General features: G+C 40.2%; 4 protein-coding genes across 6 annotated transcripts in view; 3 read left to right on the top strand and 1 right to left on the bottom strand.

Moving 5' to 3' along the window:
- Positions 1-1,557, top strand: part of ASB14 (ankyrin repeat and SOCS box containing 14) — a 21,053-nt gene extending 19,496 nt beyond the window's left edge. Inside the window, exon 11 of the transcript XR_003571336.1 lies at positions 259-1,557. The gene's annotated coding sequence lies outside the window, so the exon portion shown is untranslated. The remainder of the gene's footprint in view (positions 1-258) is intronic.
- Positions 1-16,762, bottom strand: part of APPL1 (adaptor protein, phosphotyrosine interacting with PH domain and leucine zipper 1) — a 22,175-nt gene extending 5,413 nt beyond the window's left edge. The window contains exons 1-16 of the mRNA XM_027884783.1: positions 16,640-16,762; positions 12,563-12,661; positions 11,985-12,044; positions 11,197-11,268; positions 10,328-10,415; positions 8,837-8,878; positions 8,019-8,077; positions 7,421-7,567; positions 6,274-6,356; positions 6,027-6,185; positions 5,042-5,230; positions 4,529-4,571; positions 3,897-3,953; positions 2,921-3,012; positions 2,240-2,422; positions 247-296 (exon numbers count right to left, since the gene is read on the bottom strand). Coding sequence (XP_027740584.1) covers positions 247-296; positions 2,240-2,422; positions 2,921-3,012; positions 3,897-3,953; positions 4,529-4,571; positions 5,042-5,230; positions 6,027-6,185; positions 6,274-6,356; positions 7,421-7,567; positions 8,019-8,077; positions 8,837-8,878; positions 10,328-10,415; positions 11,197-11,268; positions 11,985-12,044; positions 12,563-12,661; positions 16,640-16,693 — 1,477 coding nt within the window. The 5' untranslated portion in view covers positions 16,694-16,762. The remainder of the gene's footprint in view (positions 1-246; positions 297-2,239; positions 2,423-2,920; positions 3,013-3,896; positions 3,954-4,528; positions 4,572-5,041; positions 5,231-6,026; positions 6,186-6,273; positions 6,357-7,420; positions 7,568-8,018; positions 8,078-8,836; positions 8,879-10,327; positions 10,416-11,196; positions 11,269-11,984; positions 12,045-12,562; positions 12,662-16,639) is intronic.
- Positions 16,763-19,399: 2,637 nt separating this feature from the next.
- HESX1 (HESX homeobox 1) lies at positions 19,400-24,534 on the top strand. 3 transcript variants are annotated; one of them, XM_027884795.1, is made up of 6 exons: positions 19,400-19,499; positions 20,911-21,050; positions 22,286-22,544; positions 22,651-22,856; positions 23,152-23,253; positions 24,161-24,534. In XM_027884795.1, the coding sequence occupies exons 3-6, from the start codon at positions 22,328-22,330 to the stop codon at positions 24,257-24,259; spliced, it is 624 nt and encodes a 207-aa protein (XP_027740596.1). In that variant the 5' UTR covers positions 19,400-19,499; positions 20,911-21,050; positions 22,286-22,327; the 3' UTR covers positions 24,260-24,534. The 3 variants fall into 3 exon arrangements, with proteins under 3 accessions (XP_027740596.1, XP_027740595.1, XP_027740597.1); XM_027884794.1 differs by lacking the exon at positions 20,911-21,050; XM_027884796.1 differs by lacking the exon at positions 20,911-21,050 and having other exon boundaries at positions 22,657-22,856.
- Positions 19,402-25,946, top strand: part of IL17RD (interleukin 17 receptor D) — a 57,332-nt gene continuing 50,787 nt past the window's right edge. The window contains exon 1 of the mRNA XM_027884782.1: positions 19,402-19,499. The gene's annotated coding sequence lies outside the window, so the exon portion shown is untranslated. The remainder of the gene's footprint in view (positions 19,500-25,946) is intronic.

Below are 25,946 nucleotides of genomic sequence, written 5' to 3' on the forward strand. Positions count from 1 at the left end.
AAAAGAAAAGTATTGAAAAAAAAGCAAACTCCATTTTGGGTTTTCCCCTCAAAACCCAAGCTGGGCTGCACTCAGGGAAACTCCGAACTTCTCCTAAAAAGAGGAGTGCTCACACTCAGCAATTAGAGGTAGTTACCAAACAGTGTTCTAAAATTTGTGTTAAATTAGGAGAAACTAGAGCTGAAAACAGAAAATTAATTTCAAATTCTATTTTTAGTTTGCATTGAAATAAAATTGTTGTTTTACCTTCTGTTTCAGATTTTGAGCCTCCAGATTCACCAAAAGGATTTGTGCGTCTATTAAAAAATGAAAACATTGAACCAGCAGTCAGATTACAGAACCACTCATGGATAATGCAGTAGTCTCATGCTGTGACAAATACCAATGTATGATGATTTCACAAACTTGTAATTTGCAGGAATATGAATCTGGAGTATCCTGAATCACCAGGATAGGCAATTTAATCAGGAGACACATAAACAGCTGTATTTGAGGGCCCACATTATGGGACAAACACCAGATATTGTCCTATTGCTGCCATAGAAAGTTTTGCTCACATGGTATTTTCTTTTTATATTTGAATTAAGCTCAAATCAAAACCTTGTCAATATTTGGAAAGTTTTAGGGGATGACATTTCACAGACCAGCTTCAGGAAGCACAACCAAAAGCTGGTTCTTTCAGAGCTCCGTAGGAGCACCCACTTCTCCTCACTGTTTCAAGGTGCTGAATTACTTACTGAAGAGAAGTCACTGGGTTTGTTTCAAATGCAGCTTTCTGAAAACATCACTGGGGTTTTACTCCTAGAGGGTCAAGAGAAATGTGGCTATTTCTGGCTCTCAAAGACAGAACTGCCATCGGTTACAAAGAGAAGTGAAAATACTCTAGGCTTCCAAGTTTCATTTTTCAAAAGCACTGAAGTAATGCTGAAAAGGGCACAGGAAATGGGGACATTTTATTTATTGTAAAGAGGAAATCACCTTTCTCTTTGCCTAACTGGTAGCTGAAAAGCTATTGGTAAGGGCTCAGTAGACTTCAAATTAGGTTTTATCTGGGAGTAATGAAGGTGTGACCTCTCAATAGTGTTCTAACAATAAATTACAGAGCTAAAAGAAAAAAAAACTGTTCTAAATAGAACTCTGAAGGCAAGCTAGTATTGCTAAAATGAATAACATGGATTCTTTCAAGAACCATCCCATTAAATTGGCCTGGGTAAATACACTAAAGGCAAATTCTTTCTATTAGGATCTTCTACCACTCAGACTTTTCTTGTCATTTAAGGTTAAACTGCAATAGTAAATGTAAAATCTCACAGGATCTCTCAAAAGGCAAAAATAAAATAAGAATACTTGTCATCAGTATTAGAAATGAAGGAAAGTATTTTTATTTTTTTAATAATTAATATTTCTAAAGTAGCATGTTGCCTATCTGTACAAACACTGCAGTGCTTTACTGAAAGTGATGGTTAATTGAAAAAGCTGAGCACAACTCTATCATTTCTGCTACAAAACCCATGATTTTCTGGAAAGAATTGTAGCTGATGACATGAACATATAATTTTAACTTGACATTTTGTTGTTGTAGTTAAGAGCAGCTGGATCTGCAAATATGTTTTTTTAGTATCTGAATACTGCAGATACAGTTCCAGAAATGCAGTGCAGATTTAAAGGTCTTAGGTCTGTAATAAATCTCCCACTCAAAAATAATAACAAGTAGGAGAAAATGCGTTGATGTTTTGGGATGAAGTCTTAGATAATTTTAACTTGTCTCTCTATGGAATCACTCCAGAAGCCTAGATCATTTTCACTCACCTTTCAGGTTAAGAAGAGTGTCATCGTCTGCCATCATCACCTGGAGGCAGGGCTACCAAATTTCTCTTGAGTTTCCAAGAGGAAATAACCCAAGCTGCTGGGTGAGCAAGCAATAGGAAAGGAAAATATTTTGTAAAACTGAAAAATTAAAATAAATCAATAAGTAAAAGCATTGGCTGTTAAAGCAAGAAAAGCTGCTGCAAACCAGAAAACTACACCTTGACTCTAGTGCGTGCAATTAAGCCTTTTTTAACAATTCCATTTAATTAATTAAACTAATTGTTTTGCTTCACTGGCCACTGCAAATTCTGTGACATGAGTCAGGGAGAAGGCAATGTGTGTTCTGGAGCTGCAGTTTAAACATGGTTTTCTTGTTTTGAATTAGTAACAATAACTTTAGGAATTGTTTCCTTCTCTTTCCATTTCCTACCTGCCCGATTGCCCTGAAGACTTTGCTTGGCCAGGCAGATCTTCACTAACTGGAGATATGATGTCAAACTGTATGGGAGTGTCTGGGGCAACGAGTGAATCCAAGGAAAGTGCTGATAAAGCTGCTGAGTCAGATCCCAGGGAGCCTGTGCTGCTGGTACGAGCTGCAGGGGGACGGGATTGTCTACAACAAAACAGAACAGCAAAAGGAGGGTTGGTTGCTAATAAGTTAAACCACAGAGGAGACCAATGCTTAGATGTAAAACATAACAAAAACTAAAAACTTGAAGATCAGGGTAAACAAATGTTCCTATCAAATTTAAGTAAGCTAAAGTTACTACTTGCATTAATAATTGCATCAGTATGTTTTAACATCAATATATTATCAATACAATCTGAGGTCTGCTTCCAGGAGCCGAAAATTCTCATTATGAAATCACACAACAAACCAGACATAAGGTGCAAGCACCAAAGCTGTCAGCCAGTGGCATCAGGATTGCTTGGAACGATGGATGCTGAACAGTGTTAGGAAGGTGAGTGCAGGAAATTCTCCTCAAAGATTTAGTTCTGAACATAGAAAGTTCGGGGGGGGGGGTTGTCTGGGTATTTTTTTTCCCCTGGAACTTTCTCCTGGTTCTCTTTCAAGAATGTGCACTTGCAGTGCCCCCTGTTATGAACTTACCCAGCTGGCCTCATGCTCTCGTGCCTCTGCTGGAAGGAGGGAGATGGAGTGACAGCCTCCAGGGCTGACTGATTGACACGGGCAGCCATTTCCTGCAGGGCAGGGATGGGAAAAATTAACTGCAAACATTGTTCTCAAAATAAGCTTTCAGATTCTAGTTTTATTTATATGCAATTGATAGAAGTTATTAACTCCAGCCTTTGTGAGAATCTGGTATTCCTAAATTTTCACTATAGAGCTGCAATATTTTCTTCTAGCTTTTCTTGTAACACATATCCTGATGTTAACTCCCTCAAATTAAGTGAACACACTTTACAATACTGTCACTGTTAATAAAGGCAATAATGAAAATAGAGAGAAAATAGAGAAAATGAGAGAAGTCACAATAAGGCTGGAAAAAACCCCAAATGTAGCCCAGAAGAAAAAGAAAAATCTCATTTGAGAAATGCAGCCCTCAACTGCAAACTAAACCCCACGAAGATTAAAAACTATCAATTAAGAACCACATAACGGTTATTTCAGCAAATGCTGGACCATTTACAGTTGAATTCCATTTTAATCTTTCATTGAAATCACTAATTCTGATCAGTATTTAATGCTGATGCCTTCATTTCCTGGGGTAGAGCCAACAGAGAAAGCCCTTGAGAAAATGATCTTTGGAGAGAGAAAGTGCAGGAGACAACAATGAAGCAACATTTTGTGGAGTGTCTGATCAGAAAATGAGAATGGCTACGAAGCCTTTATTTTTAAAAAGAGTGTCATATACAAATATAGGATCTTGAAGATGTCAAAAGGCTACACCAAATATAAAGATCATGTATTTTTAATGCTTTCTATATAAGCATTTAGATCAATGGACTCCATGCATTAATACCATCAATAGACATGTAGGAAGTACTTGGCTTGATTCCATGCTATTAATTTTACATAATTACATCTTAACATATTACTGATAATTATAAATTTTAATAGTTACCTCAGGGTTTTCACTTAGATATATCTGTTTAGATATGTTGTTTATAGTGCATATCCACTGAAAAAGAGAAAGAAAAGAGAAAATAAATGAATTTGTCATGTTGTTTTTTTTTAACAAACTTCATTAAATGCCTGAGTTGGCTAGTTTCAGCACTTTTTCTTTGTAATTTCAGGGAGCCAAAAATTCTCCAATTACATCCAGCTTGCCATTAAATTATCTACCATCGGCATACTGCACCTCACCTTACACCTTTCTTACTTGAAAAAATTATTTTAGTCACCCTAAAGATCAAAACTAAAGAAAACCTAACTCACAACTCTAAGTAATTAAAAAAAAAAAAAAGGAATCAGGATTCTCTGTACTCCATTACTCTGTTCTGCAGGTGACATTGTTTCCTCAAGACATCATAAATCTGACTTTTTTGTGGAATTTGCCCATTTCTTGTATCTTCAAGCTAGAATCTGTTTTCTCCCTCTGCTCTGGAAAACCACTGGCTCCTGTTCCTGGCTTTTCAACTTTTCCTGAAGGAGAACACTAACTGGAATAAATGCAGTGTCCAACTGTGGTTTACAAACACATTCCTCTGCACGACAGAAACTCACTGGGCTCCGTGTGAACCTCCATGGCCTTACCTCTTCATAATCCTTTTTACTTTCTGCCTGCAAGATTGAAGACCTGAAAGGGAGAATGGAAAAACAATTCTATTTAAAATGCCTCATAAATACATTTAGCAAGGAAACCCCCATCTTATCTTTGTACACTGAACAAGTTACAAAAGGCTGAAGATTCTGTGCATGTACTGAGTGCAGTAGCATCTAACTGGGGAAGGGAGGGACCTATGCTTATATTTAATTGGAAACAGGAAAAGAACAAAGTTCTAATTGTGCCCATGTAATACTTAAGTACTCACACAGTGCAATAATACGTGATTGTAAACTGATTATTATAATCTTATTCTGAAATACCACTCAGATACATTATAGAGCTTACAAACAAAAATCCAGACTTTACCAAGTTAAAACATCTCAGATTTTGCTTCTCAATATCCACAAAATAATCAAGCTCTAATCTGGCCAGAGGCAGACCATCTTTCTTTTCTCAGTGAGTCCAGCATCACTCCCAGGTCCCAGTGTCAGACCACTCACTTTTTGCCATCGAATGACGTTATCTGGAAGCAGTACCGTCTGTCCTCACAGTCCACAGCCATCACCGAGCAGTTGTCTATGTCCATGACAAGCCCCCCAGCTACATCACCCCTGGCCTGGCTCATCAGATTTCCACCTTGGGTGAAGTAAAACTGTCTCTCCCAACTGGAAGATACCAGCCCTGTCTTACTGAAAGATAAAAAGAGGTCCAGTTAGAGGATCAGGAGCTCAGCTGAGCTGAAGTCACTTGGAATCAACCACCCCCCATTTAATGTTTTAGGTCAGTGTTACAGCTGAATTAAACCCTCTCCAACTACTGTTTTTTTCATGCTAAACCTATTGCTGGGCTAAGAATGCATAAAATAATAAGAATTGCTTTCTTAAATTATGTGAAAAAATTCAGAACAAAAAGGCTTCAGTTTTGATGATCAGCTTTCCCAGTACTGCTTTGCACAACACGCATATTCAAATTCTATGCATTGCCAATAGGACTGGTAAGACCTCTGAACTCTGCACTTACATTGCTAAGTTGTGAAGAACTTTGTGTTAAGTTCTTCAGAACTTGTGTTAAGAACCAGCTCAGTCATGTAAGATACCTCCATTTTCCAAGTATTTTGTACCATTCAACAAGATTTCCAAAATTTTGCTTAGAGCTGAGAGATGGAATCTTGTTACTTCCCCATTACAGTGCAGGGACATTACATTCTCATAAACTATTTATGTTTTGATGTGAAAATTCAGGCGAGATTAGACTAAAATGAGGATAACTATGCTTTGTATCCAAATGACACAGTGTAACAATGAGTTTAATGCTAATTAGGTGAAGAAGTCCAAAGAAAGAAACAGAACAGCTCCTATGGGACTTAATCAACTCAGACTGTAAAATCAGCATAGCTAACATCAACAAAAAAATTCTTCAGCTTTTTTAGCTTTCCTTTCCCAAAATTAAATGTTCTGGAATTTTTAAGTAGCAAGTTAGTCTTACTTTCTTGCATTGAGATAGCCAGCTTTCCGTGTCAGATTCCTGTGAACAGGAAATTTTGTAGGATCAGGATCAGGCAAATACAGTGGATCACTCGCCACTTCCAAGTCCTCTATGGTTTGTTGCATGTTTTCTACTTCACAATCCATTTCCCTGCGAACACTAAGATAAATAGATAATTTATTAATAAGTAGAAACAGAAAAAATAATTGTCTTGATAAAAGTTCAAAATTCAACAAAAGCAACTTACTTTTGTACACTCGTGCCAATATTGGTCAAAAACTCTTCCAGTTGCTCGGTAAGATTTTCTGAACCCATTTTAAAAAAGCTTATCTTTAAACGAAAAAAAAAAAAAAAAGGGAGAATTTAGTAATTAATAAATTCTGCATTAACAATTGATGAAGTCATAGGAGGTTGAAGTTTCTCGGAGAAATCTCTTTTCAACTCTCATTCCCAACAAAGCTAAATTGAGCTTAGCCATAAGAAATCTCAGACACAGGGGATGGCCCTGCCCTTCCCACTCTTAGATCCAGCACAAAGCTGCACCTGAACAACAGGTGGCACCACCTACTTTGTTGTGTTGCACAAAACGTGCAGAGCTTGGTTCTTACACATGAGCTGCAAACTCTGAAAAAGAATCAAGAGTCCTTGCCTTTGCAAAGCTTTCAGACAGGGTGAGGAGTTAATTTCTACTCAGGTCACTGTGGCAGTGCCAGATGCTGGGAAGTTTGACTTGTAAAAAAAAAAACCCATATTTGATGACATACTTCTGAAAATACAAATTAAGTCTCTCCAAAGAACTTTATCATGGTTGTATTTTGAGGACATGCACCTGTCCTCAAATAAACCAATAATGAAGTTATTTATATAAAGAAAAACAAGCCAGAATGCTTTTTAGCATTCCAGTTCTTCCACATCCCTGATTGAAAACGGCAGTGATGACTTTGGATGATGAAGTCGTTTCAGAAGAGCTGCCATGGGAATGAGTTTAACTGAGAAGGTACAATCCCATGGGGACTCTCCTGCATGGAAGTTCTAATCAGCTCTTCCCATTAGGAGAATCAAGGACACAGCAATGAAATTTAGGCAGTGTATCAAACTCAGCCAGCTGGGTTTGGGGTAGAATTAACCTTTATATTTGTCCTCCAGACTTTCCTAAAAGATTCTCTGATGGGAGTGAGGGCATATCATGATGAGACTCATGGCTAGTGCTGGCTGCAGACACTGCTCTGGAGCAGCTGTGGCAGCTTACAGGGAAGTGGATGGGGCAGGTGTTTTTCTCCATTTCCTTCCTTGGATGGCAGTACAAGATCTTGCAATGGATTTCAGTACATCAACCTTCATGAAGTACTTTTACATCTTCTTGCAGACCTACAGGTTTCAGAATCTGAAATTACCTGAGCTTGCATGTATCCTAGCAAGGGTTCCAGCAGAGAAATTTTCTTTTTGTACTGGAGAGTATTTAATGCACAGAAATAATGCATCATCGTCTGATGCTGTTTTTTCCTGGAAGTATATACATCTTCTGTAACTTCAGCCTTGATCTAGAGAGACACAGACAGGGGAGGGAAAAAAAAGGAATGTTTGAGACTTGGTGTTGATCACATACCTTCTGGACAGCTTTATAGCCAGCATGGAGAAACAACACTCATGTTCTACCCTCTATCACCAGCAACTGCATATTGTACTCTGCTTCTCTAATTGATAGATGAGATACATGAAAAACAGATACAGCATTCTTTTCTCCGTGGAAAGTATGGTTATTTCTTTTCACAAACAAATGGAACATGGCATCACAACTTTAAAGCGTTATCAGTTTTACAAGACAGATATGTGTTGGGGAAACCTGCTTTTCTGTCTAGGCTGCTAAAACATAAACTATCACAAGTCAGGTGGAATCTGCCCTACACTGTCTTGCATCATAAATATATATATAAGATGAAAATTCTTTATCTCCTCTAAAAATCTTTATATTAAGTATTTTGTTTTACAGACCTTTTCATTTTCCCTTCTCTTTGACAACCGACTGTATCTGGTAATGGCAGCATCATGGTCTGCAATGAGAGAATTTATGATCATTTTGATAAATTAATGACTTACGACACAGAGCAGAAAACCTTTTATATCACCGTGTTACACAAACAGAAAGTTCTGTCAACACCTTGAGGAATTGTTCTTGTCTGTTTACAGTCATTTCACTGCTACAAATACCTGGGCTGAGGAAAGATTCCAACCAGACATGAATGTCACCAAATGGTTACAAACTGCCCTAAACATCTATCATTCTTCCAAGACAGAAATTTTCTGTAAGCAGAGACAACTTTACATTATGAAAACCTGTATCTAATCTTTCTTGCTGCTAATGTAATGATACACTGAGAAAAGTAGAATGTTTGCTTAAATAATAAGTTCTCTACAAGGATATAGTAGAGCTAAAAAAATAGCTTCTGACAATAGGGAAGAGAACTATCCAACTCATTCTAGGGAGGTGAAGTTTGTTAATTCATCCAGTCCTGACTTCAATAAGTGAGCTAGCACCTTACTATTTTTTAGCAATTTTGGTAGCATAATCCTTTAATAATCATCTATACAGTTTACATATTGTACAAAACACTGTTAATTTGCCTTAGTACTTCAGTGCGCAAAGCAGGGATTTACAAGTGAACCAAGGATAGCTGAGTGTCACTGAAAAAATTACACCTTAATTAGTCACTTTAAGCCTACAGGCTTAACTGCACTAGTTTTCTGAATAAGCAATCTACAATAATACTGTTTTCTTGTAATACCTATAAGATTAAGTATTTTACACTTACCATTGCTTGCAATTTGGAAAACTTCTTTTAGAGTTAATATCTCTACAAAACAACATACCACAATTTTAATGAGTTGTTATTAACATAACAGTCACATATTAAGGTTTCTCAGTTCAAGTACTGAGCAGTTGTAGTTAACACCTCATAGCACACTGAGTTACCAGCACAGGCACTGTGGGGCCAGGAAAATCTGCTCCTGCTTGGGGCCTGGGTGTCATTTCTGTGGCTGGCTGGCTCCAAAAACAACACTGCACTGTAATAATGTCAGGAGGAGCTTCTTTGCAAGAGTCTGTGCAAGATGTTATCAACACACATGAGTCACCAGCCTAAGTTCTGCTTTGAGCTGGGGAAGTGAAGCACAGGAGATGGGAAGTATCCAACCCCAGAACACACTGTGATTGCTCCTCCCTGAAATGACCCACATTCCAGCTGATTATTTAGTCTCCCTGTGTCAGGGGACTGAAAGCAGCACAATATCTTAAAGCTGGACAGGAAATGCCTGTGAAGTCCAGAAAGAAGGATGGTGTCATTACACACTACACCAGCTGGTGGCAGAGAACTTCCAGTGGGAAAATTTATTCTGTGATTCTTGCCTCGGGGATGCTGCTCAGTGAGTACTGACAGGGGATTTTTCCAGGTTCTGAGGAGCAAGACTAGCCTTGGGATATTCACGATCCCTTGCTCAAAAAGCACAATCTATTTAATCTACAATTTTGCAGCAAACTACTGCCAAAGAAGTGTTTTCCAAGATTCATAAACAGTTAGAAAACTTATGGAAGACTTGAAATTTCTATTTCAATTTAGACTTAAGACATTCATATGTTGGGTATAGCCACTCTAGAATGTTCACAACAGGGATATTTAAATTATTTTGATTTTAACTCTCATAATTTGTATGTAAAGTCCCTTTGCCATACAGTGTATTCACTCCATCGTCTTGAGTAAAATCTACCATAATCACACACATACACTATTTTAAACCAGGCAGAATAAGACACAACTGCCACAAAAATCAGAAGCTGGAAGCACCTTTTGCCTGCACATGAGAAGTCACCTGTATTACCAGCAGGGTTGAAGAACTATGTCACTAATTCTTAATATAGTAAGTACTACAACCCTGGCACTGTGCCCTTTGAGTTTAGTCCAGCAATTACACTGATGTCATGGTATTAAAATATACACAAGTATTTCCTGAAAATGCAAATTATCTGAAAATTATTCTTTCCTAATGTTTTTCAGTAGCTGCAAAATGTTCATCTTGGATAGAAGATAAGTGCTTCCATAATGTAAGTAATACTCTTGTTGAAATACTAATAGTGTTAATTAAGTTCTTCAATGGTAATACTCTCATGAATAGAAATAACGAACTTTTTTTTTAAATGGGGAGATGCATACTTTGAGAGCTGAAAACAACAAAAGCTATGGAGATTAAATGCTATGTTTTATTGTTGCTGTTGATGATAAAAACCAATATTTGGTCAAGTCCCCTACCTTTTAGATCCCTTTCTTTAAACTGGGTAATAGGAAACATCATTGCATCTGCAAGCTGAGTTGAAAGAACTGCATGGCAAGAGCTGAGCTGGAAAAGACAAGAAAAAGAAGGAAATCTTAGGAAAACAATGCTCAGAGCAAATCCAGTCGTGACAGGTCGACATTGATTTCACTCCAAAATGACATGTACTTAAACCACATAACTTAAACATCATTTTGCACACTCCTTTTGTTGCAGCTAATTTTTTCTAGGTTCCAGATCTCACCACTAGCTATTTACAGAAGACTAGAGTTTAGTTTTTGTCCAAACTTTTCGAACCTTATTCCAAGTTACTAGATCACATCCAAAGATGGCCTCGTTTGTTCAGTTTATTTCTCCAGTTCCTCTCCAGCCACCTCACAGCCCACAGTTTACAGAGGTAGAACAAAATCTGTTCCTCCTCCCAAAGTGCTGTTTAAGTAGGGTTAAAAGTGAGGAGCTGGATCACAGCAAACATCCCGATTCAGCTCTTACTGGTGCTCAGCTGTCTGTCCTAAGAGTCAGCCTTTAATACAGACAGGTACCAAAATCAGGCAATACAAATACCCTCATGGAAACAGTCACCAGCTGCCACTGTGGGATGTTTTTGGCTGTATCTACAGTAAGTTGAACTCCATTCTTTCTCAGCAATGTATCCTCTTTTTGCTGAATTAATTCCTTTATCTTCAGGTTACGTGACTTTAAATAGATGCTGCAATATACAATTAAGTGTCACCTCGTTGACAAATGAATGCCATTTCTGTACCTACTGTCTTGAAAAGGGCTGGAATAATAAGTCAAATTAAAGTCTATACATGACAACATCAGCAAAGTAAATAAAAGCACTTGCCTCATCAATCACTTTTGCAAATTGCTGCAGAGTGGAAGTCATGACTTCATCATCTCCCCCGAGTGGGAAGCGCTGAGAGAAGGTAAAAAAAGTTATGCTGCTGGCAGTGTTTCCTGCCATTCACAAAACTATTCATCATGTCTATGAATATAGTAGGCATTCCATTATTTTAAAACATTATGCACTTAAAATATACTGAAGTTGTTCCCCTCCTTAGGTGGGGAAGGAGGACAGGGAGCAGCAGCCTCCTGAAAGAAGTAAATTTCTTGGCTTTAAGGTGCATCTCAGAAAAGGGGGTCCATCAGCAAAGCCATAAAAAGGGAACCCTTCAAAAGTACAGACTCCCAAGGAAGAAAGTTATTGATTCCATAGTCTCTGCTTTCAAAGCTGGAATTACTCTCCCAGAGTAAATTATGGTTGTTAACTGGGGATTGCTTTGCCATCTCTTCTCTTTGTGACTGGTAAAATAAAGCACCTAACAGTAAACAGGTTTATAAAATAAAACCAAAACAGAACCACCCTAAGCAACCCCCAAAACACTGAACCAAAAGTAAAATATTTCAGAACTTACTAATATTCTTCATGGTAAGAGGAATTAATTCTGGTTTAATTGGAAGAACTAATATAAAGATGGGAGATTCTTTTGGCAAAGGTTTGAACCACCAACCACAGCAGCTCATTTTATATGGACCAAACCTAAACACACTCTAAACTGTGCTCTGGGAGATAAAAGACTACAAAAATACACAGTCCTGACCACACAAAGACAACAGGGATTTACACAGTACCTGTTTCTCATATTCCTTCAGAAGCTTTGAAGTCAGATGAGTTGCTGCACTTAACTCATTCTGATGAAAAAAAGGCAAAAAAGTAAAATCAGTAAAAAAGGACAAGCAGTTCAAGTATATACAAATTAAAAATACAGCCATAAACTCAATTGTTCAGAAAACCACACAAAATAGATTCCATCTTTGGCATAAAAGTGCAGTTACTTATAGATAATGAGTGAAACATGAATATATTGTTGGTAAAAAATCTCCCACTTGGGACATACTATTATATACACCAAGATCATTCAGTGTGTATAACATTTTAGAAACACTCGGGAAATACAACAGAACTACTTGATGAGAAAACCTTTTTATTGTCACAAGAAATTCTATTGCAAAACAAAGCACAAGAATTTAGTCTTTACCACTCCCTTACAAAAAAACAATAATTAATTCTTACTTTATTTCACTTCTACATTTAAAGAATGTGGAAATTAAAATGACCCCTATCGCTTACAATAATTTGAAAAAAAGCAAGAGACATGAAATGTGGTTCAAAAGCTTTATAATGCATTCAAGAATTTCATGAACTCTACCTGTGCATCATATATTCTGTGCATGGCTTGAAATAACTGATTGATGTAATTGGATATTGCAGCAGCATCTTCTTCAAACACTCCCAGCAGAGAACGGGTCTGTAACAATCAAAGAGCCAAAACATCAACATGGCAGGTTAGAAAAGCAGCATTTAAATGGAATGGAATTTCAAAGTTAAAGAGCATTGCTTCAGGTTTCATTAATGAAAAGTTTATAAACCCTCCAACACTGTTTACAGGAGTGATACCTGTTGCATGCCAAAGAACCTCATCCAAGCTCAGCCTCTCCAGGTTAACGCACTTTCAGAGAGGAAAGGACCAAGGGAAAAGAACAACTGTGTTAAAAAGCTGAAACTGTGGGCAACTCCTGGGACCACTGTGGTACATCCCTAAGGAAAAGGGTAAAGATGAGTGGTATAAACAGCCTGCCAGGAATACACGTTTTTTCTGCAGTGAGATCCAGATAAAGGCTGTGCTCTTCCCATACCGTCCAACCTGCAGGAAGACAGTTGCTGGCTGTGCTTGGACCTGTCACTCACCTGGGCAATAACCACCCAAAAGGTTGAGGAACTAAACACCAAACCAAACAATACAACCTACATCTGGTTGTCCTCAAGACAAGTGTTTTCACCACTGAAAGGGAGTAAAAAGATCTTTCCTTTTGTCCTTGGCCCAGCTTGTCAGTCTGTCTGTTCCTTGGCTGGTGTCACCCCCAGGCCTGATGACTCTGTGTTCTATCGCACTGCCCACATCACTGATGAGGGTGCTTAACAGCATCCACCTCAAAAATCAACCTCACTGTCCACCTATTAGACATCCAAACACGATCTCTATCCGTGAGCCCACCTATTCAGCCAGTTTTCCCACTCAGGTCAGTCCAAACCTCTCCCTTTGGCCAGAAGAACGTTACCAGAGAGAGTGTCAGAGTCCTTGTGCAAGCCGAGTGACACCCCCTGCTCTCCCTGTGCTGGAATGACTGACTCGGGATGAGCAGGCAATCAGGTCACTCAGGTATAATTTGCCCTTTAAGCTTAAATGAGATGCTGACTCGGTGTTCTTGCATCCTTTTTGCACTTGGAAGCAAAGTTACTCCTCAGCATGAGGGTATCGAATGGCTTCCTTCCCCCAGGGCAGAAACCCCAGAGGGGGAAGAGCAGAGGATGTGCCTGGAACCCTGCACAGGCTCCACTGGCTTCTCCTCATCTAAACACTGGTTGGGATGCTTGGATGTAGAAACAGGAGTATTGCTGGCCTAAGCCACAATAGAAACACTTCAGAAATGTTTTAGCAAAAGGACTGTGCTTTGGTTTTAGGTTTACACTAAAATCGATGCCCAGACAGAAAACTGAAAGAATCCTAAGTACATAATTGGGGGGTTTTCCCAAATTATGGTTGTTAAACACTTGAAATTGGAAATTCTCTTAGTCTTCCCTAGGCTGAATAATTGTGGTTTCCTCAAAGAGGAAGGAATTAATGGGCCCTGAGTAAAGAATAAAAGAGATCTAAATACCAAAAATATAAACAAAGATCATAACACAATAAATTAATGCTGGTTCTAGCTTATAAAACAAGTGGAAAGAGGAGACAGAGGAGGAAAGAGGTGGAGGAGAACTCAAATCTTTGCCAGGTGTGGCAACATGTGTCATCCTAATAGCCATGACTCTCCCATTAGAGGAGACAGACACGAAAGAATGCAAAGGAAAAAATTACATGGTACTATAACCACTGAATTATATACTCATGAACTTTAAAGCTGGCCATAAATAAACCTGAACTTGTAATTTTAAAGGAGTATCATGTCAGGTTTCTGGATTAGACTGACTCTTTAAAACCAAACACCGAAGAAAATTGCTTTTCTATGTTTTTTATGTTAAAAAACTGGCATTGTATGATACTGATAGAAAGAAATTAACCTGAAACTATGAACAAATTATAGCAGATTACTGCTTAGAAGAAAATTAGAGGAATTGTTCACTCATGGTTCTAGTAAAACTTTGCGTTGTTTTGCATGTTCTTTAGGATGCTTTCAACCTGTGTATATGAGCAGGGGAGCAGGAGAGCACCAGTGAGAAGCTGCACAAAGAAACCACTTGGTTAGAAGTCAGTGAACTGTGAAGGCTGCTCTGCCATGCTATGAACTGCTCCCAGGTGATGCTGCAAGAGCCTCTGCTATCCAGTCTCTTGGCTTTTTGTTGTGCAATGCTTTGGGAATGCAAATCAGTCTGAGCAGAAACTCTCCCTAAATATACAGAGTGTGTGTGTAATATATGTCCTGAGTTAATACTGAAATGACTCTGCTTTGCATAGCAAAAGACTGTGTAAACTTGGCATTTGTTTTAGGCCTGACAACACAGTGGTCAGATTTTTATCCTGTGACAGCAGGAAGTGAATAGGGTTTGAAATTTTAGAGAAGCCCTTCCTTCCCTCAGACACAGAATGAGTTTGACGTTTGTTTATACACCTACAGTTGGTGTCTGGAACGTGTCTAAGCTCCAGGCCACAGTTCAGCACTAAACAATGACCTGGGCTGATGAGCTTTCTCATTATCACAGTAAGAATACATCAGCCTGGCAACTCCTCAAGAAGAGAGTTCTGTTTCTTCAAGCAACATTTGTTGCCATTTCTACTGCACTGATTTCAAATGAACAGGAATTAGGTAAATTAACAGAAATGGACTAATGTAACAGAAAGCCATAGAATCTTTGTTATGTTCTTCCAAGACACGATTGCCAGAATTCACCTGAAATAGAAAATGATATTGGCAAATCCAATTGTTTAAGCACATCAAACTCACTGGGCTGAATTAGGCTCTGCTAGCCTGTGTCACAAATACCCTCAAAAGACTCCAGAATTTACAATTATGTTCCAATAAGGAACCTTTTTTGCATGTGCTTCCCAAATGTCCTCACATGATCCTAAGTTTATCTGACATTTGGCATTTCCTATAAATATGAATAGTTCTGACTTCCTTAAACTGCGAAAAGACCTTCAAGAGATACTTTTTAATAAAATCACTATTACTATAACCCTTTGAAAATTTTTCCTCTTCATGAGATGACACCAGGTTATACCCTGGGCCAGAGGCCCCCTGGCAGGCCAGATTTCATCTCACATGGAGTATTTGAGCTATTTGGGGCACTGTGGTTCAGAAAGCAACGATTCTCTCAGTGCATGGCCTTCTAGTGCCTTCTCCAAGTCGTTCCTCCCCTTGGTTTAGAACTGTTAAAGTGATTGTCATTTTAGAGGGTTAATATTCCCTCATAAGCAAGTTCTTCTTCCTACGGCCAAGGAATCAAAGCTACCAACACAGATGCTGTTACAATACAGGACGTCTCACTCACTACACAAACTGTGCATCAGAACAAGGATCTTAATTTAAAAGGCTGCAATAAAGGAAAATACACTGCAAACTTTTTTCCCCCCCATCTAGGAAGAGCAGTTGCTGTTGTTGCTGCCAGCGAGAGAAACCCGTGCCATGGAATAAAGCCTTTCCTGCTTTAGAGAGAAATGCCACCGCACTACAGGGCATCTCTGACAAAGGTCAGGCACAGCAATGGCAGGGAAGGATCGGAGCAATTAAAGGCCTTTGGGCTCCATGTGCTTCCCCCCTACTGTCAGCACAAACCACGGCCGCGACAACATCACCCAACACCTCCTTTTCACAGGGATCTATTAAACCTTAACGCGGTTTTAGCAGAAGATAAAGATAAGACAAATCGCCTTGAGAAGCGAAGACGGGATTTTGTCATCACGAGGTGTCCAAAATCACTGCCGAGCGCGAAGGCGGGGGCGGGGAGGTCCGGGGGCCGATGCGGGCGATGCTGGAGCACAGACAGTGCCCGGCCCATCCCCGGCCCGCCGGACACCAGCGGAGCACGGCCGGGACGGGCAGGACGAGCCCAGACCGCGGCCCGAGCCCCAGCACCGGGAGGCACCGGCCGTGCGGGAGCGTCTCCCGCGCCCGTCCCTCTGTCCGTCCGTCCGGGGCTCGCCGGGGGCCGGTAGCGCCGGGGCAGCAGCGCTGGGCCCGGGGCGCAGGGGCCGGGCCCGATCCGACCCCCGGCGCGCCCGTCTCACCTGCGGGCTGTCCTCCAGCGTCTCCTCGATGGGCAGTTTGTCGATGCCGGGCATGGCGGCGGCCGGGCCAGGCCGAGGCTCCGCTGCCGCTGCCGCTCCGCTCCCCCCGCGGGCCCGCCCGGACCCGCCACGGCACCGCCGCCCCCGCCCCGCGCGCCGGACGTCCCGCCCCCTGCTCGCCCGCTTGGCCTGCCCATTGGTCCTCCCTCCCGGCCTGCCCGCTCCTTATTGGCGGGCGGGGCCGCCTGTCCGCCCGTGCGCGCGGGGGGACGCGCTGGGGCTGCCGCCCTCGCGCGCGGCTCCTCAGGCTGTGCCGGGCTGAGGGACGGGGGGCTCGGGAGCGGCTCCGGGACCGGGGCCGGCTGGGGACGTGGCCCCGCTGGGGACGTGGCCCCGCTGAGGTGACCGCCCGGCCGTGCGTGTCAGGGGCTGAAGCGAAGGTGCCCTCCCACCGTGTGTGCGGTCTGGCGGCCGCTGCTCTCTGCTCACGGACACTCGGCCCAGGGCCGACCCCCAGCGCGGTAACGCCGCTGTGCCCCTGCCGCGATGGAGCGTCTTTGGCGCTCGTTCCGTATTACCTGGAGCATCCCTGCTGGGAAGTCCCCTCTTATCCCTGCCGTGTGGGGGGGTTCGGGTGCGGGCCGGTCTCTCGTACCGTGCCTGCAGTGAGGGGAGCAGAGGAAAGGGTACTGAACTGAGACGGGGGAGGTTCAGATTAGATATTAGAAAAAAAATTTCACTGTGGTGGTGCTGGGCGGGCTGTTAGACTGGATGATCTTAAAGGTCTCTTTCAGTCTTGGTGATTTGATAGTTCTGTGTATCTCTCCGCCTCTTGAAGAAGTATTTCTGTCCCTATCAAGCTAGTAAGTTTTGTTGGATAGCTTCTCCTGAGGACCTGTTGTTCCTGCTTGTGTCTTAAAAAAAAATCCCCAAAACCATTGCTGAGTACTGAGTTTTCCCCTTCAGAAGCAAGAGTTCAGTTCTAGTGGGCTCCTTGCTCTCTTAGACTGGATGAGTTTGGTGCTATAGGTTGGTGGTCAATTTTAAATGCTTAAAAACTATTGTGAGGGCTCCCTGGAGTTGAACCAGATCATTGGTTGAACTTGCAAACTGGTTCAACTCTGAAATTACTTAGAGTCATGGAACTGTAGAATTGCTAAGGTTGGAAAAGACCCCTAAGATCCAGTCCAACATAAACCAGCACCACTGTGTTCACCACCAACCCCTGGCTCCAGCTGCCACATCCAAACGTCTTTTTAACACTTCCAGGGATGGTGATCCCACCACTTCCCTGGGCAGCCTGTGCCAACCTAAACTTCTGCACAACTCGAGGCCATTTCCTCTTGGCCTATTGCTTGTTACCCAGGAAAAGATCCCAACTCCTACCTCGCTACAACCTCCTTTCAGCTAGTTAGAGAGCAAGACTTGATAGACATGATTATAATTTTTAGATATATTTATTATTACAGCTGGGGAAAAAAAAAACAGAACAGGGCTGTTCCCTTGATGGTTTTGCCTTTTGGGGATCAGGGGAACTTAGTATAAAACCAGATTAGAAAATGCATGAAGTGCTTTCGGCAGAGCAAATGATTAACAACTGTGCGGTTTGGAGACCTTTCTTTATGTTGTATCAGATTATGGTTTACCTTTAAAAGCAAATAAAGGAAAAGGCTGGTATTAAATTACAAAAAACTAAAGATTTTTGAGGTAAGTTTTTTGTTTACTTGATAGTTTGGGTTTTTTTGCTGGGGAGTGTTTTGTTTGGTTTGGGGGTTTTTTGTTTGTTTGTTTCCTGTAGGGAGTGGGGAAGAAATTTCCAAGTTACTGCTCTGTTCAGTCAATTCATTTACCAGCTCAGCTGTGACTCACCTGACCAAAGCAAGTCATACCACCTCTTTTTTTCCTTGTCAGATGAGGGTAATAATTCAGAGTTATCTTACAAGGTACTGTGAAGACTAAGTCTTGTATGTGTAATTATGTGACAGAGCATTGGCCCGTGACCTGCTTTCTGGTGTTAAAATCAGTGAACTTGTGCCTGAGTTTTACAGCAGTCTCCTGTAAGAAACACCTCTGTTTTGTGCTCTAAGATGCATTTCCCCAGTAGAATTCAAGAAGGTAGCCACTTTAAATGGAATTGGGTTTAGTTAGCTTTGTGTATTTGCAGCTGTGAGTGGCAGAGAAAAAAAAATAACATTTCTTAGCTGCTATCAGTGGAGAACAGCTCTTTGAGAATTAAATGTTTTGTGGAAGAAAAAACAATGCTCTCACAAACATGCCCTTTAATATGCAGAAATGTGCTTTATTATCCCTGCTGGCATGTAGCATAGAAATGTGTCTTGTTTCTGTTGACCTTAGTAATTCAGTTTAATGATTTGGTTTACTGGGTGGCCTTTCTAATAATTCTCAAGTGTACCAGGGCTTCCCAGCTTTTTTAATATGTCCTTTATGCTGACACATTCTGTGTGTTACTTGTCTTGTCCTTACCTTTTGTGCGTGTTTTTACAAATGCTACAAATTTGACACCATCAGATGACATCTGATAATAATGAATTGAAGAATCCCTCTGAATCCTTTAATAAGTATGTTTTTAGTGTTACACTGTTTTCAGCATTTTAGGCTTTTTCTTATTGTACGGTTTATGTTGGGATTTGGGTTTTTTGATTTGTGGGACTGGTGGGGTTTTTTTGTTCTTTCTGCAAAATATCTGCTAAGAGGCCCTAAAAATAAGAGGAACCAACACTTGGCACTATATAAACAGGGAGAAGAGCAGCCAACAGCTCTTTAGAGTATTCCAGATGTGTTCCCTCATGGAGAGAACATTTTGCCTCTGCTGGAGCGTGAGAGGAGCTGTGTGGATAAGGTAGGCTTTATCTGCATGTCTAACACACTGTTTCTCAGTCTTTTGCTAGTGGCACCCTTGGATTTACCTTGAATTTATCTGTCTTCACTTAATCTCCTTGAATCAAAAAAAGCTTTTTGGCTTCAGCCAAAAAAATAGCTACCTCTTTTTGATCGTGTTTTGTGAAAATTGGTGTTACCATATTTGCTTAAAAAAGGCCTTTGACTTGTGAAGCTGCTGCTGACTTTAATGTGTGTTGTCATGTTCAAAACATGTTTGAAAGGGAGCTTTACACAGCACAGCTTCTGAGGTGGCAAAACACTCAAGCAGTGGGGTAAAGAAGCTATGGGAAAGGTGAGATGAAAGACAAATGTTTGGAGTGTGATAAGTAATCAAGGAAGGTTATATATGCCGTTTATACCTTTTCAGAAAGCTGAAAAGTGTTGACCAGTGAAAGGTGACCCGGCAGGTGAGTAGCAATGGGTGAGAAGAGCAAAAGGCAGCAAGGGCAAGGACTGGGGTTTCAGACCAAAGCCCCCAAGAGCTCTCGGGGTGGTCTCTTGAGCTGCTGCAAAGAGCCCTTAGAGGCATCACATCTCTAAAGAACAAGAGCTTCATCTACTAAACAGATGAACTCCGCTGTCCCTGGGCAAAAAACAGTGGTGCAAAGTCTGAAAGGGAGATTAGTTTGCTGCCTCATCAAGAATGGGATGCTGTAAGAGGATTGGATTTGCATATCCAAGGAGCAGTGAGTTCTCCTATAATTGATTACTTAGGATTCTCAACTGAATGTTTGTTGTGTTGCTCTAATTGCCCCTACAAAGGTACTTAGCTAAAAGTCTATAGGTAATTTCACATGGGCTGCAAGGCAAGTACTGATAATCTCTCATGGGCCAAAATACCAAAATACAGTTTTGAAGTGAAGGCTCAAGGTCTATTTACACTTTTAGTGGGAATTCCTAGAAATGTAATCTGTAATACCAATATTGAATCTAAAGCCTGAAGTATTCTGTCCTGTGGAAAGTGTATCTTCGTCCTGATTTCTTACAAAAGGGCCTGTTGACTGTTTATCTTGATAACAAATAGTTTTATTCTACAGCTCAGCAAACTTCTCTTCAAAGAAACCCAGAACTCTTGAATGAGAGACCTGCAGCCAGACTTTCCAGTGGCTTCATCTCTACATATGTGTTGTTTAAGAATCCTAGAATGGTTTGAGTTGGGAGGACCCTTTAAAGGTCATTCAGTTCCAATGCCTTTTGGGACTTTTTTCACTGGATAAGGTCACTCAACACCCCATCCAGTCTGGCCAGAGGTTGCCTGGTTGGGCACAGCTGGACTGGCACTTAAAGGGCTGTAATGCCTTCGCTTAACTCTCCTTCCCAGTGACCTCCAGCTCTCCAACTCCTCCAGCAAGCTGTGGTTTCATACCCAGGTCCTTCTGGCTTCCCTGTAAATCTACCCCTGTGGTTGCCAGGCTGCTGTATGGTGGCTGCAGCTCAGCTTGCAGGTGGTCACTGCAGGTGGATCGATGCCCCCTCACGATCCACTGGTGTGCGCTGAGAAGTGCCCTTGGTGAGATCACTCCTCATATTGTCACTTTTGAATACTCTGGTTTGACAGCAGGCTTATTGCACAACATGAAGCCAGGCCAGCCAGAGGGGGGGAACTTTTGCATCCTGAAATCAAAATATAGTTTTCATTTTTGCGTGTGATAAAATAAAGCTTTGCCCAAAATAAGAAAAGGAGGAATTTCTACGGAGAGGTTGTCCTGAATCAAAAGCTGGTTTTGAGCATGTGCCATGTAAATTGTGTGGCTGATGGATGAGCCTGAATATGAAAATGTGACAGTCGGTACTTTCTTTACAATGGATGAGATCAGAATTCTGTTTGCAGACTTTGAGCCTCATTACAAAGCCTTTATTTCCTTTCCACTCATTACTCATATATTTTTTTGTAATTTTAACTGTTTGCTCTGTAATATTTAAATATACTTCTATTGGCAATAGACCTACAGGAAGGGAGGGACATCTAGCAGAAAAAGGGTGTTTTTAAACCAGTGATTTTGAATGTACTGCTTCCTTTACTTTAAGTTTTGCTTTTATGGTGCGAAGAATTATCAGGAAATGTCACATCTGGTATGTTTCAGAAAAGCTGCAACAAAGTTATTTTAATAAGGAAAATGAATGCATGAATTATTTAAAATAGTTGGTGCAACTGTTCCTATTAACTAATCCAGGCACTTGGAAGGCAATTACACTGAGCTTTGACAACATTGCCAACCCACTGCACAGTGCCTTATGCCAAAAGCTATTGTTGTTTTATTGACCACGTTCACCATTACATATGCATATGAAAAAACAGAGGCATTTTCATCGGGATTACCCTAATAGCATTAAGAGATTATTTTTTAAATTTCCTTGGAAGGAAATTCACTTAAATGAGATTACTTATTACTTGACTGGTTTCCTATCATGCTGCTACGTTTAGGTAAGTGGAGTCCATTAGAGTATAAAGTTTTTTAAAAAACTGATTTTATACATTAATGATTTCAAATAAAAGACAAGTACTATATTTGTGCACAGCTTCTTTTGAGAAAGTTAAGTCGATGCTCTGGTTAGGAGAGATAACACTTTTTGTCCCCCTTGGTGGCCCCCCTAGTGTCACCATTAGTTGCTAATTACTTGCAAACAAATAAACAATTAACTCCTCGTGCCTCTTGGTGGGAGAGTTTTCATTGACATGCTAAAACTTTCTAATAAAAGATTTTAATTAATGACGTTGCAAATCCAACCCCCTTGTCAACACAGCTATAAGGACTTGTGGAGAAATGCGAGTGCAGCGTCCCTGCGATGCTGGCCGAGGGGGAGAGCATGGCCGGGCCATCGCTGTGTGCTGCCACCGCAGCGGCAGCGCCTCAGAACCTCCACACAGTGTCCGGCTTCGTAGGAAATAAAGCCACCCAGTGCTCGTTTTCAATCGAAAGTATTTTGGGACTGGAGCAGAAAAAAGAGGGCATTCCAGCTGTGAAACCTCACAGACCCTGGATGGATGCGTGCACCAGCTTGGGTAAGTCAGGCTGGTTTGTAACCTCTCAGGCTCTCACTCTAAAAATATTTGCGTGTTTATGTTGGAAACCAGTAAATTGAAGCTCTCCTTTGCTTGCTTTTTCTAGTTTTAGGTGATGACAGTAATCCCCATCTGCAAATCCCTGTTGTTTGCTATGAAAATCCATTATTTCATGCTAACAGTGATCCAGTGCAAGAGGAAAAAGTTTGGAAATGTGAAAAATATTTTTCAGTCACTGAAAGACTGTCTTTCAAACGGGAACTGAGCTGGTACAGGGGTAGAAGACCAAGAACTGCATTCACTAGAAACCAGGTAGGGCTTTTCCCAGTGTTTACCAAAAGAGCAACAATGGAGTTCAGTGAAATGTTGGTAGAACCTTGAAACAGCTGACTAATGCAGTGTGAGGTACCTCTGCAGAGAGAAGTTCGATCAGGAACTAGTGTAAATTAGCAGGAATGTTGCTAATTCCAGCAGACCTGTGTTTATGCAAACCCTGCTTGGAAGTCTCCTGTTGAACAAACTAAAGCTGTTTTTCTGTGTTTATTTTCTGTGTTACTGCTATGAAAGTGGTGATAACTATTCAACAAGTGTGTTTTAAACTCCTCAGATTGAAGTCTTGGAAAACGTTTTTAAAATGAACTCGTACCCTGGCATTGATATTAGAGAAGAGCTAGCTCGCAAATTAGACTTAGATGAAGACAGGATCCAGGTAATTAAAAATTTATTTGATCTTTTCTGTAATTCCATTTATATGAACTTTCTGGTTATATAAATAAGTAGTTTGACAGCAGTAGCAACAATGTTGATAAGCTCAGTGTAAATCAATGTACATATATGTAATGTGCCCTCAATGATTTGTGAAATAGAAGCCATTTAATTCCTTCTGAAATCTAAAACCTTATTGCATAGCATTGGTGAGGCAATAATCACTATAACACTCCCATGATATCTGCTCTGTTAATCTCTAGTTATCATGTACAGAACTTGATCATTTACTTCCATGTTTGAAAATCATGTTTATATTAATGCTTCTCACCTTATTTGAAAAACAAATATGGAACAGATATTGAAATAATTTGTTTGACTGTCTAAGTATGAGATGTCAGTAGAGCACAGATTTGTTAAATCAGTGTTTGAACCTCTGTCTTCATCTGACTTAAAGCAAGGTCTGCTCAGGGATATTGCCTATTGATTTCCACGTAGCCCAATATGATAAGAATATTGTAAACATTAGAATTTGGGCTACACCTTGATGTTTATCAAGCTTTTGATGCAAGTATTATATTGGGGTTGATTGGAAACTTGATGTTGCAACTAAAGACGGAATTCCAGATGTTTGAGGTCCTGTCACTGAAATTAATATCAGTTTTTACCTGAATTGCACTGAAGCTGCTCCTCACTCTGCAGTTAAGCTGGGGGTATTATTTTCTTTGTGTGTGCTCTCAGAATTACAGCCAGGAGCTGCATGCCATCATCTGCAACTTTGAAATTTGTACTGAACTTCCAAAGAGCTGTCATCACACAAAATATTGTAAATGCTGTGTGAATATGTTTGTTTCAAGTATTATTCTGCTTCCTGTGCTTTCTGAAAACCCTGCCTTCTCTTTTCCTTTTAGATCTGGTTCCAGAACCGTCGTGCAAAGCTGAAAAGATCACACAGAGAATCTCAGTTTCTAATGGTGAAAAACACATTCACCTCCAGCCTGTTAGAGTAGAAAGAAGGATGGTTTGGTGTCATAGTACTATAGCAGAGCACGAAGAATTATTAATATCCTGTATTAAGTAATTATATAGTAATTATGATTTTATGCTCAGATTTGAAAGTTTATTATAATTTTCATTCAAATAAACTGTAAATATTCGAAGTATTATTACAATCTACTTTTTGTGGAAAAAGGGAACTATTCCTATATATTTGAATAAGTGTTTTCAAGGAAGTTTAGATATTTTTGCAGTTTAAAGAAATATAAACCCTAGGTTGTACGAGATTTTCAGCTACTGTGAATTACTACAGCTTAGCTGGAGATGATTTGACAAAACTTGAAGGTTTTAGAAAAAGTCTGTCTAGAGTATGAAATACACAAAATGCAAAATAGATTTTGCTGCCAGAAAGAGACTTTGTGTTACTCTGGAGTTTAAACAGCTTATTTATAAAGAATATGATTTTTTCTAAAAATTACGTTCTTAGGAAAACTGTCTCAAATGGAATGGGTAATATTCAACTGACTGTTTAGTTTGAACAATTGCCCAGTTAAAAGAAGCTGAAAATTTTAATCTTTATATATAAAATTTTAATTAATTTAGGGTATTTGCCTGTTTAATACTTCAACGTGGATATCTCCTCTCTTGTCAGTGTAAGTGTTCCAGTTATGGAAGTTGCCCTATTATCTTTTAATGGCAGAATGTAGCATTTCACAGGATCAAATCAGTTGGGACCAGACCAGATATCCACATCATTGCCATTAATTTTAGGGTGTGGGATTCATTTTTATCAAACATTACATGCAAGTTAATTATCCTCATATTTGATATTCAGCCTGAAGTCAAGGAGAGCCTTATACACATAAAACAAACCCACCCCACTGAAGTGCTGAGGTCCTTCAGTGAGGCTTCAGCCTGTATTTCTTACTAGACATAAATCCTGCCTAAATCAATAAATTCTATCATGAACAGACACAGTACTGCCCTTCCTTTCTCCATGCTTTTATCCCTGATACCTGCTGTCTTACAGAATGAAAGGTAAGTTTGAGAAAATGGGACAATGGAAGAAAGATCATTTTGTGTAATCTCATACTAGGAAAAGCTAAAGGGAAGGATGATCTGCCTTCAGCCTGTCCTTAGCATTTTGGATGATAGGTTGAGCTATGGGAGTTTAAATAAAAACATTCCTATGTTTTATGAAAAAATATTGCTGAAAAGATGCATCTACTTTAGAACAGGTGGTGGCCATTATATGTCTAACTTCACTGGCTCATTGCCTTCATTTTTTTAATATAGAATCCTTAAAATCTTGAACTGTTTGCATTTCTCTGGGAAATCTTAATGTGAAAATAGCAAACTTTTATCCAATGTTGAAATGTTAATTTTCTGTGTTTTGTTGGATTTGAGAAACAACATTCCTAACTGAACTTCTGTTGTAGCCTACATTCCAAAATATTTAAGAGAACACTCACAAATAAAGCAACCATATGAGCCAAACCCATTAGGAATAGTTTTTAGAGAAACTGAAATATCAGTTCAGATACCTACCTGGTCTGGTGAAGCCAATATCGGGAATGCAATTGGGAATGCTGTTTTGTTTTCCTTCACACCTCAAAACATGTATTGCCCATACCTTAACCTCATTGCAGGTAATCTGAAACTATTGTCTGCTTTACTGCTGGAAACCTTGTTAGATTAGAC

Source organism: Empidonax traillii, unplaced genomic scaffold, assembly GCF_003031625.1.
Source record: "Empidonax traillii isolate 1590-97213 ecotype Southwest subspecies unplaced genomic scaffold, ASM303162v1 scaffold155:size2260171, whole genome shotgun sequence".
NCBI lineage: Eukaryota > Metazoa > Chordata > Aves > Passeriformes > Tyrannidae > Empidonax > Empidonax traillii.

Bases quoted from the DNA above. Each gene is read 5' to 3' on its own strand.
- HESX1 (XM_027884795.1), top strand. From the start codon at position 22,328: ATGCTGGCCGAGGGGGAGAGCATGGCCGGGCCATCGCTGTGTGCTGCC. The intron at 22,857-23,151 runs GTAGGGCTTTTC...TAAACTCCTCAG, and splicing joins CTGCATTCACTAGAAACCAG to ATTGAAGTCTTGGAAAACGT. The intron at 23,254-24,160 runs GTAATTAAAAAT...TTTTCCTTTTAG, and splicing joins TAGATGAAGACAGGATCCAG to ATCTGGTTCCAGAACCGTCG.